The 17344-nt window shown below is 42.2% G+C and overlaps 1 protein-coding gene across 3 annotated transcripts in view; it reads left to right on the plus strand.

Annotated features, from left to right (window-relative positions):
- Positions 1-17344, plus strand: part of LOC133485491 (VPS10 domain-containing receptor SorCS1-like) — a 47844-nt gene that overhangs the window by 25980 nt on the left and 4520 nt on the right. For 2 of the 3 annotated variants that reach the window (XM_061789252.1, XM_061789253.1), the window contains exons 10-26: positions 560-706; positions 831-933; positions 1089-1165; positions 2120-2211; positions 2325-2432; positions 2723-2840; positions 2992-3125; positions 4629-4742; positions 5389-5560; positions 5647-5833; positions 6288-6421; positions 6493-6616; positions 7404-7516; positions 8599-8733; positions 12157-12256; positions 12397-12505; positions 16538-16692. In XM_061789252.1, the coding sequence (XP_061645236.1) occupies positions 560-706; positions 831-933; positions 1089-1165; positions 2120-2211; positions 2325-2432; positions 2723-2840; positions 2992-3125; positions 4629-4742; positions 5389-5560; positions 5647-5833; positions 6288-6421; positions 6493-6616; positions 7404-7516; positions 8599-8733; positions 12157-12256; positions 12397-12505; positions 16538-16692 (2122 nt within the window). Of the gene's footprint in view, positions 1-559; positions 707-830; positions 934-1088; positions 1166-2119; positions 2212-2324; positions 2433-2722; positions 2841-2991; positions 3126-4628; positions 4743-5388; positions 5561-5646; positions 5834-6287; positions 6422-6492; positions 6617-7403; positions 7517-8598; positions 8734-12156; positions 12301-12396; positions 12506-16537; positions 16693-17344 lie in introns of those variants that run through there. The other variant, XR_009790709.1, reaches the window with a different exon arrangement.

Here is a 17344-nt window from a genome sequence, read left to right on the forward strand (position 1 = left end):
AAAAAAAAAAAAAAAAAAAAAAAATAATAATAATAATAATGTGATGACGCTTCAGTGCAAGGGGTGTCACACTCATTTGCATCATAGGCCACATCTTGATACACTGCGTGAGGCAAATGGGGGTCACACCGGTCACAGAGAGGGACTCCAATCGTGTTCTGACCGCCCCCTCCCCGACATCGAAATAGTCTTAGAGCTTGGAATTCAGGTCAGGAAAAATGACAGCAAAAGCAAAACTGTTGCATTTATATTTTTATTCAGTGCAGTTTTGAAATCAGAAATCAAGGAACGTAGTGCTCTCTTGTGAGTCGCCATCTCTTTGCACGTGAATTATAATAATAAAAAAATCATGTCTAAATATCTTAGGGCTACGCCAGATGTTGGTTTGATTCCGCACAGTCCTACAGATGGTCCGAAATAGTGCTCCCTGTCAGGAAAACATCTCATCTCGTTCTGACGTCTTTCTCAGAGCTCCAGCTTTTCTTTAGTTTGAATAATACATGCTTTTTTTTTGGTATGTTATTTTTTTGTCCACTCCGCTCTTGTGTTTGTTTTGCAGGTTGCCGGGATTAAAGGGGTTTTTCTGTCAAATAAAGTTGTCGAGAACCAAGTGAAAACTTACATCACGTACAATAAAGGCAGAGACTGGCGGCTTTTGCGGGCCCCGGCAACGGATCTCCAAGGAAAGTGGGTCGATTGTGAGCAAGTAAGTGGGCCGCTGCCAGTGAAATTCTGCTCTGTCTTTAATCTGCTAACAAGACAATGGACATAAAACCGAACCCGAGAGTGTAGTTTGCCTTGGGCGTGATGATATGCGCGTTTTCTTACAGCCGTACTGCTCCTTACATCTGCACCTTCACGTATCTGAGAACCCGTACACCTCCGGAAACATCGTGAGCAAAGAGACAGCACCTGGAATTATCATCGCGTCAGGTGAGGATATTCTTCTTCTTATGCTAAGACTCGCAAATGTTAGAGATATTCAGCTTTTCCTCGGGTGAAAAATAAAACAGACAACCCGATTGTTGTCCTGTTGTTGTATCAATTCCTTCTTGCATAATAATCAACTCTACCTTTTTGGTTTACAGGTGTGGTCGGACCCGAGCTCTCCACCACTAATGTCAGCGTCTTCATCACATCTGATGCTGGCAACACGTGGAAAGAGGTATAGAATGATGCGTGTCGAAAAAAAAAAGAGTCAAGCTTACTGGCCTGTTAACTCACGTCAAAGGGAGACACAGACACCAAGGTGGATGTGTTTACTGCAGCTTGAATCGATGTACGCACTGCGCTAACTTAGCCCGACAGAATAGCCAGTCATCAAAAATAAAAGCCATCTGCATACAGCATATCAAGGAAACGACGTAAATATGCATTAAGTACAGATAGACCAATATATTACAGAAATTTGAACAGGAAGTCGGCCATTTTGGCTTAAAGCCGCCATTTGGAGAAAATGTTAGGCCTCTTACTTCCGAAAGAAATCAACCAAATGAGCCCCAACTGGAATCAAGTATCCAAGACGCTAAATTGCGAAGCCTTTTTGGCGTTATATAATGCGGGTGGAGCACGCCGTCAAAGTTTGATGATCATTTTGGAAAGAAAAAAGTGCGTGAAGGCTCAGTCAGCACTGCAGCTTTAATTATCTTCATTTCTTTATTTACTCTCATGATACGGTGCCTAATGAAGTGTCCCGTGAGTGTCGATGAAATGTATTCCATCGCCAACTATGACTCATGTGAGAGTGCTAATCAAAGATGGCTGATCCCCTAACAAACTGACAGTCGGTATGAAAGGAGAAATTGAATGCAACTTCATCACTGTTTGCTTCTCGTTTCCCAAATAAAAAGAATATGGAGCTTTCAAAAGCGAACAAATAAAAGAGAGTGAGCGAGCAGATTATTTTTTTTGCCAAGGGCCTGATTCTCTGTAAAGTCAACCCAACTCGATGCGCTCTTGAGTTCAAACAACCGAAGATGAGTCGGCGTCTTGTTGTTTCTTCCATTTAAGTATGCACGTTTGTTAGGTCGTCGCCAGCTGCTGCGAGAATTTAGAAGTAAAACAAACAAACAAACAAACAAAACAACCCTAAAATAAAGCTGTGTGTGTATGTGTCCAGGTTTTTCAGGAAGAGTACAGCGTGTTCTTTCTGAATCAAGGAGGATCTCTGGTGGCCATCCGACACACACCTCTGCCTATTAGACACATTTGGTAAGCATCCCAGTCTGCTACCACGCCAACCATCAATCTTCACACGAGACTGCAGCTCTATTTGTGGCTGATCCATCCATCGTTCTCTCTTCACTCTTCCCCCCCACCCCCAGGCTGAGTTTTGATGAGGGCAGAAACTGGGACAAATTTAGCTTCACCTCCTTGCCGCTGTATGTGGACGGGGTGCTCGGGGAGCCCGGAGAGGACACCCTCATCATGACGTAAGAGATGAAGAGAGCACAACTAATTGACGTGTTGCCGCACTGTTAATTGAGGCACAATGACAAATCAGCCTTTGAAGACTTTTCCACTCCGTGTCCCTTCGAATGCGTGTAATTTCGCCCTAGATATGTCTTTTTTCTTTTCCATCCGCCTGCAATTGATTAAAGCCTGTCTGTTGGCCAAAATAATAATTTTTTTAATCTTCCGTGCACCAAAAGTTCTGACCTAGTTTCCCCCCCCCCCCCCCCCCCCCCCCACCCACACTCCTCTTTTGACTTCTTATGTGCAGAATCTTTGGTCACTTCAGTCACCGATCCGAGTGGCAACTTGTCAAAATTGATTTCCGGTCCATTTTTCAACACCGCTGCACTTCCGAAGATTACGTGACATGGCAGTTGGACGACGAGGTAAGTCACTCTTCGGGGCTCTGAACCGTCGATGGGCGATGCTTCCTTTTATTGGGCGGCGCCGTGAACACGAGCTGCGAGGAAGACAAAGACAGGAGAAGAAGAAGAAGAAGAAGCCTGTGAAATGGTTATGATCCATTATTCATTGCAGGGAGAAGTGTGCATCATGGGAATGAAGAGAATCTTCCAGAAACTGCGAGTAAACGCGAGATGTGTCAAGGCGAGAGAACAGTACATCTCTCAGATGTCAGACTCCTGCCCATGCACAGCGGCCGATTTTGAGTGGTGAGTCTCCTACTCCTCCTTTGCAGCGTCTCTTCAATGGAAACACATTTTCTCTCAACTGTAACACATAATAACAACATAGAGAAGCCTTTGAAACTTTGGACGTCGTTCTCAAGCCTCTGATTTCTTTGTGTCTCGTTTAAAATGATTACTGCTGATACTTTATCTCAGTTGTGGCAATAGACTTCCATCTCTTTTCAAGCTCAGCCGTTTGTTTAATTTGTGCCTCCAATGCCCGCCGTGGCATGCAGGTTTATAACGCTTAATCACGAATGCTAAAAGCACTAGCGCACTGTGCAGTGTGTATGTGAATAACGGGCTTTTGCATGTTTTGGTAGAGCAGATGGATTATTGAATTAGTTGTTGACAGAAAATGAATATCAAATATGAAACACACCATGCTGTCTCAGTACTTTTGCACAAGGGGCAGCTGGCTGAGGAAAAAGGCCTCACAAAGGCTTTGATGGGCAGTGTAAAATGAAAAACAATATATCTGTTAAATATGCGCTGATATGACCTTCGGCCCCCTGTTATGTTAAGGTTTCAGCATCAAAAATTCAAATAATACAGTTAAAAATTAATAAATGAACCTTTGACCTTAACTGCCTTAACCTGGGTTTGCAGACTTTCAGTTGAAAAAACTTTCAAATTATAATTTTTTTTTTTTAAATTAAAAACATTTGGGGGTTCTTAAACTGAAATATACCAACAACTTTGCCTGACTGCTTAATGTGTGTCGTGTTTCTTTACGAAGTGACTTAAATTTTGCAGTCCTTACATTGCTCTGTTCTTGTTTTTTTTTTTTTTTTTTTGCTTAGCTACAGAACGATAAGCATCCTAAAATATTATCCTGACTGGTGGCCGGTTAAGAAGAAGTATGCAATCAGCGTATGGAAACGAGGAATCTACGCTGAACAATTTAAAGGAGATAATTTTAACATGACAAAAAAAAAAAACTGATACAAAGAGCTCGTTTGACAGCTTTGTATTGTAACATCTCCTGTGTAAAGTTTAGCACTGGCTCCTCAGCAAGACTTAATTAGGAGTTATTTCTCGTCACGGTTTAAGTATAATTCATGTGACAGGTTCACGCGCATCAAGTGTTTGTCTCCGACAAGACTGTCTTGTACTGGCTTTTATCTCTCTGATCAAGAGCGAAATGAAAAGGGACTTGTGTGCATATTTAGTGGTCCTTAACACCACTTTGTCAAATTCTGCGATGAAAAGAGCCTAAAATGTCTCTCTGACTTGGCATAGTCATAATTACGTCTTTTTTAAATTTTTTTTACATTTTTTTTTTTATTTATTTTTTTTTATAAAGAAGAAGAAACGACGCTTTGTTATGGTGGCCCCAAGCTTAACCCTTTGTGCATCAAACCTCAAGTATGGTCCGAGGCGAGATACTATGAATTCTGCTCTAGCTTGCTTAAGATACGACTTTTGAATAAAGTGCATGGAAGCTTTCCTAACGCCCAGTGCGTCTTTGTGTTCCACTTGCAACAGTGACTATGGATTTGAGAGGCAGGTCGATGGGAGCTGCACTCCGGCGTTCTGGTTTGTTCCGTTGGCCACATCCAGAGATTGCATCACTGGGGACAGCTTCCTCAATTCCACGGGGTACGCGGTCACTTCGTTTCACTGTCATGTCAAGTGTAGCAGGGAGCACAGATGGTAAAGATGTCTTTCTTCTCATCTTCAGTATGTATACAGTATTTAAAAACAAAAACAAAAAAAACAACAACCATAAAAGGTTGTATGGAATATATGGTATTAGGAAATGTAGTGGTCAAGGTTAGGGTTAGGGTTAGGGGGTTAGGGCTATGGTTAATATTAGCGTTAGGGTAATGGTAAGGGGTAAGGGTTTGTGTTAGGGCAATGTTTATTGTCAGGGTATTAGGTTTAGGGGGTTGACGGTGAGTGTTAGGGTAATATTTAGAGGGTTGGGATGAGGTTAATACAATTATTCTTTGGGTAGTAGTGTTAGTGGTAGCAGTTAGGTTAGCATCATGGTTCGGGTTGCAGCTTGGGTAATGGTTAGCCAAGCTCCAACGGTTCACTGTTTTTGGGTAATTGCTACGGTGTAGGTTTTAGAGTTTGTGTCATGGTTAAGGATATGGCCAAGGTAATGTTTAGGGTTAGTGTTTGGGTAATGGTTAGGGGTTAGATTTGTAATTTTAGCAATCTTATAATGAGCTGGCTGGCTGATTGGTTTTCTTGGTGGAAAATATATTTTCACTGGTGTCTTCACTGGCTTCTATCGCAGATATCGCAGAGCTTTGTCGAACAACTGCACAGAGGGGACTCTGCTAAAATACAGCCCCAGGCGGCAGAAATGTCCCAGTCGAGTCCCCAAGGGCCTGCAGCTTTTCACCAGCGAAGGCATACTCGTCGCGACACTCTACAAGAACGTCACCTTTCTGGTGTTTCTCGAAGAGGTGCCGACTTCTCGAAAAGACGCGAGCGATGAGCATTACATGGTTGTGTTTTGTAAATCATGGTGTTTGCTTTCCTCGGTTTGAAGGGTCTGAGCTCTACGACGAGCATAACGGTGGACTTTGGCGACGGCACCGCGATATCCTACGTGAATATTAGCTCCATAGAGGATGGGGTCAAGCATGTCTACAGTAAAGTGGGCATCTACCAAGTTTCTGCGATAGCGAGCAACGTTCTGGGCTTCGACAGGGTGACACTCTACCTCCACGTCACCTGTGAGTTACCAGCGTCAATTCTTGGATTCAGTATTATATTGAGTATGATCCCTGTCCTTGGGCTAAGAAATTGATGAAGCAATTTCTAATTTGGGCCTTAAAGAAGAGTTCAGTAATAGGGTATTTAAAGCGATAGTGTGATTATGAGCTTTCAAATGAATGTAACTGTACGCTGACTTGCCCTAAGGAGAATTTTGCATGTCTCAACTCTCATGCTGTGTTAGTACTAGCGTCATTGTTAACTTTACTGTCTTTACTGGCGTAGCGCTTCTACAAACGTTTGACACGCTAAAATCATTTCACAGCAAAAGAGAGCAAAACAGAAATGTCGTTGATATTTTTTGCCCCAACCCCCCGATTCGTTCATCCAATCACATTCGGACACCTATGTTGCCTTGTAGACAGTCATAAAATATAAAAGTCGAGATCATGAACTTGTGTTTCCTGCTCACAGGTCAGCTGGAGCAGGTCCAGCTCTCCGCTCCGTCCGTGGCCCTGAGGAACAAAGTCGTAAACTTCACGACGACGCTGCGCCCTGTCACCGTGGGGACGGTCACGTACTACTGGTGGTTTGACAACAAAACCGAGGTAATTTTACCTCCCTGTTGTTCAATTAACACGAGTGGCAGCGTTCATGCACCACATCGTTGGTCTTTCAGCCTTTGCTGAGTCTGGATGGAGGGATGTCCTTCACCTTCTCCCAGGAGGGAAGTCACATGGTCACCGTGCAGGCTTCAGTCGGGAACACGGTTCATCAGGACCACATGACGGTGGCAGTTTATGGTAAACTCTCCGTTATGTTTGATTTCTTTTTCACACCATAATGAAACCATCTCTACCACTTATGGTCAAGGCCAGCAGTGAGCTGGGGCCTATTCCAGCTGACTGCAGCCAGGAGGCGGGGCTACACCCTGGACTGGCCGCAATTCATGTAGACAAATAACCATTCACACCTATGGACAATTTCGAAGTCTGCAATTAACCGAACGAGCAATGTTTTTGGAATGGAGAACACCCACACAAGCGTGGTCTGCAGCGAGGCCCGAGCCCAGCTTCGAACCCAATACCTTGTGTATGGTAGCATTTTATTGTCCGACCTATATATATGTGGAACATACAGATGACCGAAATTACTTTTCCAAGACATGCTGACCCTAATAGTTTTCCATCAAATATGTTTGAATTTTTGTCTCTCTTTTTTTTTTTTTTTTTTCAAGCATTTGTGTATTTTTCATCTTATTTTCAATATTTTGGTCATAATACCTCTGCTGACAAGTGACCCCATGTATGAGTTATCTCTTGGTCGAATTTTTCTTTTTTTTTCTTTTTTATTAATGCGTTTGAGCGAAGATTTGAGTTGCTCGCATTAAAGGGTGCCCGCATGTATAAACGTCACAATAAAATAGCCAAACTGAGATTCAAACCTGAAACCTCTGACTGTGAGGCAGACGCGCAAACCACGTGAGGTTAAGATGTTAATGGCACTAGCTTTGGGTGCCGTGCTGCAGTGAAAGATATGATGACTCGTGATAACATACATTAAAAAGTGTGTTCTTTCTTTGCTTTTCAGATGATTTCCAGTCGCATATTTTGTCTTTTTCCTCTAATCTGGATGACGCCAACCCCGGCCTCTCTGAGTGGCGCTCGGACATCGGGAGGGCGGTGAAGCGCTCCGTGGTCCAGGTCAGAAATCTTACAAATATCACTTACTTTAGCGTTTGTGCGACAGTGACAAATTGAACTGCTTTTTCAAAATGCCCACAGAAGAATAACCATTTTCTTAGCTCAAAAGGAAGCATATTTAAGAGCAATGGACTCTATCACCTTATGATACTAATGTACCACAATTGACATCGTGTTTAATTGTATATGCTTTCACTGTAGTTTAGCTTACAGCGGGTGCATTTGAATGTTTTTGTTTGTGCTGTTTGGGCAAACGCGGGTGTGTATACATCACCAATTAGTGTACCGTATTTCGATAACGTCATGCTGGCATTGACAGGGCATATCCGATCTACTGTACGTGTTTACTCATTCGACTTAATCCATCTCTTAAATAGTGCCACAATCGCGTCACGTTATAGGAACCATAAATACAATACAAAACCGGAATATAACAGCAGGCAGCTGTGCCACGTACATCATCTGGAGCAGTTCCCGATCAATATTTATCTCAGAATATGACAAAAAGAAAAACAAAAGACAAAAGACATCCCAAATGTGTGACTTGAATCTCGGCCGTGTAAATCCAAGCCTTGAACGTCAAGGTCGGCATAGTTTCACGGCGTTGTTATTACCGCCGCAGATTTTTCAAAGCTACACAACAGGGCGGTTAAATCCGTGTCGTGACACTTGCCGTTTGCTCTCGACATCACTGACCGTGCGCCAAGAGCGCAAACGGAACCTTCGATATCGCTTGTACAAAAGGCGACCGGTTATCTCAAAGACCGAGATAGCGAGCTCTAAATATATCCCCGTGTATAAAACATTCACTTTGACCTTCTGTCTTGTCAGACCGTGGAATACTCTGACAGCAGAAGCCTGGTTATGGCATAAATGCACTAAAAGCTGCGTTGTTGTTTTTTTTCTTCTTCTACCAAAGACTGTCAGATTGAACGTGCGCATTTGTGGTGATTTGTGCATTCTGACTTGACAGCGAATCCTACTTAGGCAAATGATACTTGAAGCACAAAGCCAGCAGTCATTTTTTACAGTTGTATCATATTTGGATGCATTTATTGTTTATTGTTGTCGTTTTACTGAAGGTCACCGGGATCAGTGAGGATCGGCTGCTGGTCACCGTGCTTCCCGGTCTGCCAACCACAGCCGAGATCTTTATTGTTCCCGAGAAGAGGCACAGAGGAGGCGCCGTGGGTGCAAAGCGGCAAGACCGAGAACAGGTATTGTGTTCTTCGAGGGACTGGGTGTGGAATGTACAAAGTGTCATTTTTTGAAAATAATAAATTCTCTGTGAGCTTTTGCTTCTAAACATAGAAACCCAATTTGGATTGGGATAATCTGCATTGCTTTGTAACTTGCACCGACAATGTGCTTCATTGCAGAACAAATTACAGGGTAAACGCCAAATTCCACTGTGGTTGGTAGAACAAGAGGAAAATATCTGAATAGTAGTTTAATCGACAAGCAATTCATCCTAAATTATTACCACTTAATGCTCATTCATCCACGCAGTATTATCTAAATTGCATGATTAGTTACAATGAATCTTGTCAATTTGTCTCCACCACATCGTTAGGTACACATGCACTCTGAAATGAGCTCTAACACTGCATACTCCATAACTCTATCAAAAAAACATTTTTTACATTTTTAAAAAATCATTGCCAGAGCCAGTGCAATACATTTCCTTCTGTGTGTTAATTGTGTGGCGTTGAGAGTAAATAATTACATAATTAACGAGATTACATAATTGAAGTAATAGTAATCCATGACGTTACTGGGAGAAGGTGTAGTTAAATTACAGTTGCTTTTGGAGAGTTCCATGTTTACAATTTGTTCCATTTGAAGAATAGCTGCAACAGCCCAGTTTTTGTTTTCATATCACTTCCTCCTAAAGCCGAAGCTTGTGATTGGCTCTCTATGGTCATGTGCTATAGTCTCGCGCGTGACATATTTGTACAAAGATGACATCAAAGCGCCACCTTGTGGTGTAATCTATTAGTTTATCTGAGATTTTGTAAAGGTTGAGTCATAGTTACACTTTGGAACACATAACAGAGCATTAAACATTTTTTTTCAACAGTTTCAGCTTCATAATTTTGTGGAATATTCACTCATATGTTTTGAAGCAGTATTGTCTAAATTGTGTCCATTTGTCATTAAGTCAACATGGTACTACCGTGTTTTCATCATCCTATACACATAGAGTGTATATCTAGATATAAAAATATATGTATAAATATGTATTTACAATTCATCATGTTTTTGTTCTCAGTTTATTATTTGTGTAAAGAACTAACGTGGTTAATTCTAAAAATAAGGATCTATGGTTTTAATCCACTTTTTATTGTATTTTATTTTTTTAACAGAGGAAACATACTGGGGGTCCTGTTGATGCATTGATGCAAAATTTAAAAATGTAATCAACATGTAGTTAGTTATGATTAGTTTGAGAACATAATTGAACTAGTTACACTTACTATAAAAAAACAAACAAGTTTTACATGATTGTAAACAACTACATTTCCAAAGTCATCTTCCCAAAACTGGGAGTATATTTCAATTGACAGAGTAGATGTAGAGGAGCGGGTGTACCTAGTATTGTGACCTGATATTGTGCATTTGACTGTAATGCACCAGCTCACCACAAGAGAGCAGTGTCGTCAGACTTAAGTGGAGAAGCACATCGAGTGCGTCCCGATTCTGTCCTGCATACTAGAGTGTACAGGGGTAGAATTAGTGTACATCATTACGGGTGTTTGACGCTTTTTAGTCATTTTAGACTGCAACTTGACATAACAATAATGATAGGGGAGCTCATTTAGTTCTCATTTATTGTTCACACTGTGAAAGAGTGGTTAGCACATCTGCCTCACAGTTCAGAGGTTGTGGGGTTGAATCCGGGCGCCGGCCTTCCTGTGTGGACTACTCCAAGTTCCCAAAACATCCATGGCCGGTTTATTTAAGACTCTAAATTTCCCTTAGGTGTGATTGGTTGTTTGCCTATATGTGCCCTGTGATGGGCTGGCAAGCAGTCCGGGGTACGCCCTGCGTCTTGCCCAAAGTCAGTTGGGATAGGCTGCAGATCACCCGTGACCCTAATGAGGAAAATCACCACAGAAAATGGACGGTTGTATCGTTCCAAAAATGCTAATTCTAATCTTCGACAGATGTCCTCTGTTGAAAAAACGATCGATAAAAAAGCGAGGCCAGCTAATTTTTTCCCCGCCCCCCCCCCGCGAGCGAATAGACCTCAGCGTGGCCTGAGTAAACACGACTCTTCGGGCTCACGCTCAGTCTTGAACAAAAGTTAATCGGTATTTAATTACATTGATGCATCGTATAATTGGCAGTAAACGAGAAGACAAACTGGGGCAGGAGGCCTGGATTGGGAATTGAAGTGATGCATTTATCTAAAGCCTGTCTGATTACCTGGCAGAAACTACCCGGACAATAGGGTAATAAATCTTTAGTTCACTGAGCCCCCCCCCAAAACACACACACACAAAATCCTGCTTGGAGTGCATGTGTGCAGCGGGCTTATTAAAATGTGTAATAGATTTACTGACCCTGATATGCCACTAGAACAAAAAAGTAATTATTCATACTGCGTGGAGCGCTCTAATTTTAACCAGTGGAAAGATTTTAGATGGAGTGAGATGGATTTATTGAGGCATAAGCTGACAACTGGGATGGCTTCGCTTGTTGTATGATGGCCTCGTGTAGGCTTCTGCAGTCTGTTCAAAGCAGTGGCGGGCGGGCCTGTGTGTTCGGTAGCTGGGCCATCATCCGGAAGAGTTTTCGAAACCCTTTTTATATAATCACCTGAAAAAAGAAAGAAATCAAATATATCATACTCTCCAAAGATGCTGATTATTGAACGTAATACTGGATCACTGTACTTTGGAGTCAGCCAGTCTTGAACTACATTCCACTCGTTACTTTTGTTTTTGTCTATTTTATCTATTTTGTGAGTTTTAACAAAGCCATTTTAAGACAATTTCTTGTGGCAGAATTATCCTTAATTTATGTTATTTTATGAAGATAACATTTGTTATTGTTTCAGTTAAAGTGATATTGTTGGCCAATATCTGAATTTGCACATTACCATTTTATATTTTTGTCTAATTAACATTTATGCTTTGATTAAAAAAAACCAACTAAATAAATAAATTAGCCACCAGTTACACATTATTTGAGTAGTTTTTTCCCCCTGACTACTTAGTTACTCTTATTCGAGTAACTATTTGGAAGACTACCTTTTACTTGTACTTAATAGTTATGTTATTTTAAAGTAACAGTACTCTTTTCATTACTTGGCTTAAATGTGTTTCAAAAGAGAAAGCACATCTGCCATGATGGAAGACAAAGCAAATATATATTTCTTTTCAAATGTCACAGACTCACCAAAGCAAAACGGCCTTTTACCTGACAGGGCTTCCATCAGCATCAAAGGCGTGCTGGCTGCTTGCTGTTTGTTTTTGTTTTTTTTCTCCCTGTGCCACATTTGCTCCTCTTCAGAAGGAGAAGAAACATTCATAATTCAAGCGGCTAAAGGAAAATGACTAGGGCTGAAATATTGATGGCGGCGGCGGCGGTGGCGCCGTTGCCGCTAACCGTTTTCCACTCCTCCGTTCTCACAGCTCTCTCAGGTGCTGCTAAGTGCTCTAAACCAGGACCTCGTCCAGTTCACACTCAAAGCGGGAGTGCAGGTGAACGTCTACGCCAGTAGACTGTCGCCAGGTGAGTGCACGTGCACACCTCGGGGACACACAGGTTCAATTCAGGTGACCGCACAAAAATAACAACATATTTTTTATTCATGTGTGTGTGTTCTTGTAATTAATTGCATTTTTGGCTCTTTCTCCTCTGATCCTTTGAAGCTCCTCTGGTGGACAGCAGCGATAGCAGCCACAGCAGCACTGCAATTATAATGCTCGTGTCGGTGGCTCTGATGGGTCTGGTTGTCTTTGCCATATTTAAATTCAAAAGGTACAGTACAAACAACACAACAAAATATGCCAGTAAGGTTAATTGACGACTCGAAATTGCCCGTAGGTGTGAACGTGAGTGCGAATGGTTGTTTGTTTGTATGTGCCCTGCGATTGGCTGGCGACCAGTTCAGGGTGTACCCCGCCTCCTGCCCGATGATGGCTGGGATACGTTCCGGCACAAAAATCTGTAACATTTCTAAACGATTGAATTTATTATATTTTATGCTGTACAGTGCAAGGACAATAAGGACTCCAATTCTAAAGTCAAATTTTAGGAAGTGGGGATAGGCAACAAATGCTACTTTTAAACTCCCGGTAGTTTAAAGTAATCTTTGAAATTGTATTCATGACATTTTTTCAGTTTTCACTTTGCAGTACACTGTTTAACTTAAAAAAAATTAAAATAAAATAAAAATAAATAAATAAATATATATATATATATATATGCTTAATTCGTGTGTTTCTACATTTTTTTTCCTGGGGACGCAAATGGCACTGATTGAGTGTAACGGCCCCTAAACAATGGTACCTGGATTTTCAGTTTACAAGCTGTCGCTTGGTCAATTTTTCTTTGTGTTGCGAGCCAAAATTTGAGTTACGAGCACTTCTGCTACTCCTCCACTTGAGTGAAAAGTGGAGCAGCTAAGGTACTGTAATGCCCTGGCATGTGGGCAAGGAGAGTCACAGTCGCTGATGCACTTTGTCGTTTATTGAATGGAATGAAAAGTCAAACGCACAAATACAAAATGAGAACAATCGCAAGTAGGTGCTGTAGGCCACAACTCACGCCCGGACGCTCACGCGCACACTAACCGATTCCAGCTGCTGATGTCACTCATTATGCCACGCCTCTCAAAGGCACACATCTAGCGCTCCACTATTACAGTACATTGATTATACTTTATGAAACCAGTTTATTGTTATCATTTACATTTTCTTTTATTGTTTTTTTTTATATGACCTACACGGCTATTTTTCTTTATTAAAAATGTAACAAAAAATATGTTTTTTGGGGGGGTTTAGTTCATCTCAATGGGGAAAATTGAATGAATTAAACTTGTAATTCAAAGTACCACTCACTGTATGTATAGCCAATTAAATTTGGGCATTGTCTATTATGCCATGGGTGATGTTTTTTTTTTTTACACTTGATCTAACATGCTTACTGCATACTGTATATAGAGCACAAAAAAAACGACTTTTTTTTTTTTTTTGCAAGGTTCCTTCCGAAAGATGTGTGTGTGTGTGCGTGCGCATATTTTGTCATAATTGCCACATTTAAATTCATCCCACCACCTAGCAGCAAGCACCTCACCGCTGAACTCCCTCAAAACTTCCCCACAAGTATTTAGCCGCCACATATCTCTGAGTTATGGACACCGGCGACACAATAATAGCTGCAAGAATAAGACAATTCCCCTCTGTCTCAATCTGCGCAATATTACAGCCAACGACAGCCTAATCAATTTTTCCCCACCCCAAGTGCCAAATGGGTGTCAGAGCCCCGCAGTTATCAATATTCATCTGTGTGACAATGTGAGGCTTGACCTTTAGGAAATGCTAAACAAGGTGAAGCGTCGCACGCCGGAATGGCAGCAAAGGGTGACGAGATAAATCCTGAGACAACGTGGATTATACAGTCTGGGATGTACAGTAAATAGCCTGCACCGCCGCATGCAGTCCCAAGTCCCAAGTCCCACAGAGACACACACCTGGGGAGACGTCCTTTAGTCACTGTAGGAATTTGCTCATTAAACTTAAAACGTATAGAATTAGTACTTAGTGCAGTGGTACCTTGATTTACAAGTTCAATTTGTTAATCTGTGACCATGCCATAACTCAAATTACTCTATCTCAAATCAACTATCCCCATTGAAAAGTACTCCGGTCGTACAGGGACCGAACAGCCCGTATCAGGGGGTTCGGTACCCCATACTCCCGAAGCACCCCCCACAGGACCCCCCCCCCCCCAAGGGTCACCGGTCGAACGCCTTCTCCAAGTCCACAAAACGCATGTAGACTGGTTGGGCGAACTCCCATGCACCCTCGAGGACTCTGTCGAGGGTGTAGAACTGGTCCGCTGTTCCACGGCCAGGACGAAAACCACACTGCTCCTCCGGAATCTGAGATTCGACTTCCCGACGGACCCTCCTCTCCAGCACCCCTGAATAGACCTTACCAGAGAGGCTGAGGAGTGTGATCCCGCTGTAGTTGAGCCTCGAGGAACTCCGGGCGAATCTCATCCACCCCCGGGGCCTTGCCACCGAGGAGATAGGAGAGCCCGCCTCAGAGAACCCAGACTCTGCTTCCTCATGGGAAGGCGTGTCGGTGGGAACGAGGAGGTCTTCGAAGTATTCTCCTCACCGACTCACAACGAGTAATTGATGCCCACCTAAATAGGTTTATAATTGTATAGCTTCCATAAGATGGCGGCAAAGCACTACTCTTCTATTAGACAGAGCTACGGCCAGAGTACAAAAACAGCGAATAGGTACTGTATAATGAACAATTGCATCTATGCACTGAGACAATTAGCCAGGCTTACTATCTCTTACTGGATGACGCACCCTGCGACTATTTGGGGTATGGCGTCTATTAAAAGGACGGCCACTATTTGAGGAAATACGGCACTTCATCGGTATGCTCTTTTATTGGGCATTCAACTGAAAATGCGAACAAACATGCAACGGGAGTCTGTGAAATGCAGGGAAAAAAAAAAAGTTTGAGGCAGAACGGTGGTGTGCGTCTGAGGGGATGAAAAATTGATTGAAGACGGGAGGTGAACAATGCGAAAGTGCAAGTGCGAAGCCCAGTGGAACGCAAAGTGCCCCAGTTCCCCCGCTTTCAAGCAATCCTCCGGCGTCCTTAAAAATAGAGTGCGACGCATTATGTTTAGTGGAAGCATTAGCGCGGTGCACTTGATGGCAGCTCTCCATTAACTTGATTTTTTTTTTTTTTTTTTTTTCTTCAATCTTATTATTTTTTTAAAGGCGACTTACATTAGTCACAAGAAGTTTAGGGATATTGGCCTTTCAGATGGAATTTCAGGATGGAAAACGGAAAATGGACTATAACCTACACAGATAAACTTCAATTTACTTTCTCTAAACCTTCGCTTCAATGTTTCAGTACCTTTTGCACAAGTTGCTGTTCGATAACAAGGAGCTGAATGACAGAATTCACAAGAGCTGTTTAGGGAATCCCATCTATGCCTTTCTGTGACTCCTTCAGTCTCTGTTTTTCTCACAATGGCGAGGTACTGTTAAGCAATTGTTAGGCGTCAACTTGGTCTCATGAGGTCAAAATGTGAAGAGAATGATGGAGAGGAGTGTTTAAATACAAATTATAAATGAACCAGGAATTTTATCATTTTTAACAGTTCGGAGTACTTTCACATTTTGTTATGAGTGTAAAAAAAAAAAAAAATCATATACTGTAAATGTATTATCACCATTTTATGACTGTGCTATTGCCAACAGCTTCTCAAAGTATCAACACTGCTTATTCTCGCCTGATTCCTCTACTTTTTGGCCAATTGGCGTCTTCCTTGACAATTGCGCCATGTTTTTGTGGTTTGATGAAAAAAGAATACAGTACAGTATATTGTATGTTGAGCCTCAAAACTTAAAATAGTCACAGTTTTTCCATTGCAGCACTTCGGTACATGTGCGGTGCTCGATTACTTGAGGCGGGGCAAAGAGTCGCCATTTTTTCGTGACGATCCACCTCAGTCACGTTCTGCTGTGTTGCTCGATGTGCGTCGCGCTAAGTATCCAGTATGACGACATGCCTCATTTTATTTAAAGAAGGGATTTGGTGGAGATAAATGCTTGTAATATTTGTAATATGTGAGGAAAAATGCAACTTTGGTGCAGATTTTCTGCCCAAATCCAAAAAAGGTATTCTGATGAGGACACCAAATGAAGGCACTTCATGGTGATACTGACCAACTTGATGGGTGGGAAGGCAAACCCGACTGTTTGTATACAAGCCATTAAAAAGTCATTTTCCTATAAAATGTCCCCTCCAGGAAGATCCCAGGCCTCAACACGTACACGGCGGAGCAGCCTGACAAAGAAAAGGAGGTTGTCCCCACAGTGACCTCCGTGGCGGACACGAAGCCCGAGGCGGACAAGGCGACCTCACTGGATCGCGTGGATGTACAGCTGGATTCCAAGAGCAGAGGTATGTTTTGGTTTTCTGTGCGACATTCCAAAAAAGAAGCTATCCGCCACGCTTGACATCGGCGCTGACTTGACTACAAAAAGGAGGCCAACAGGAAGGGCAATGAAAAGACTTCAAAGCTAGCTCTATCGGAGCGCGCGCGGCACATGATTCATACGGGCGGACGAGATAGGATCATGACAAGAAACAAAACACCTCGCCATCTCTCGCGCTTAATGGCCTCGCTTCTTTATTACTCGCATGCATAACTTAACCTTTGACTAAACAGAGAAGCCGTTGATACCTTCGGAAATTGAAGGTAACATTGCCCCGGTTTGTGACATTTTAAAAGCTTGATTCAAAGTCATTTGATGAGAAGAAATCATTTCACTTTATCAAGCTATCAAAAGAGACTGTTTGGAAAAAGGAATGCACTCAGTCCTCAATTGTTTCTTGCTGCGACAGAACTGATGATGTTAGCACCATGGTGATCTTTAAAAACAAAAGCCAATTGGTCTGCTCATTTTTTAGAGCTGCTCGACGGATTTGCATTTCAAATGTGTTGACACATGTCAAATCTTTTATACCTGATAATATAATAAAAAAAACATCACGTTACACATATGTTAACAAACTGCAGCATAAGGATGAAGACAGTGGAACCTCTATGGTA

This window comes from Phyllopteryx taeniolatus, chromosome 11 (assembly GCF_024500385.1).
Source record: "Phyllopteryx taeniolatus isolate TA_2022b chromosome 11, UOR_Ptae_1.2, whole genome shotgun sequence".
NCBI lineage: Eukaryota > Metazoa > Chordata > Actinopteri > Syngnathiformes > Syngnathidae > Phyllopteryx > Phyllopteryx taeniolatus.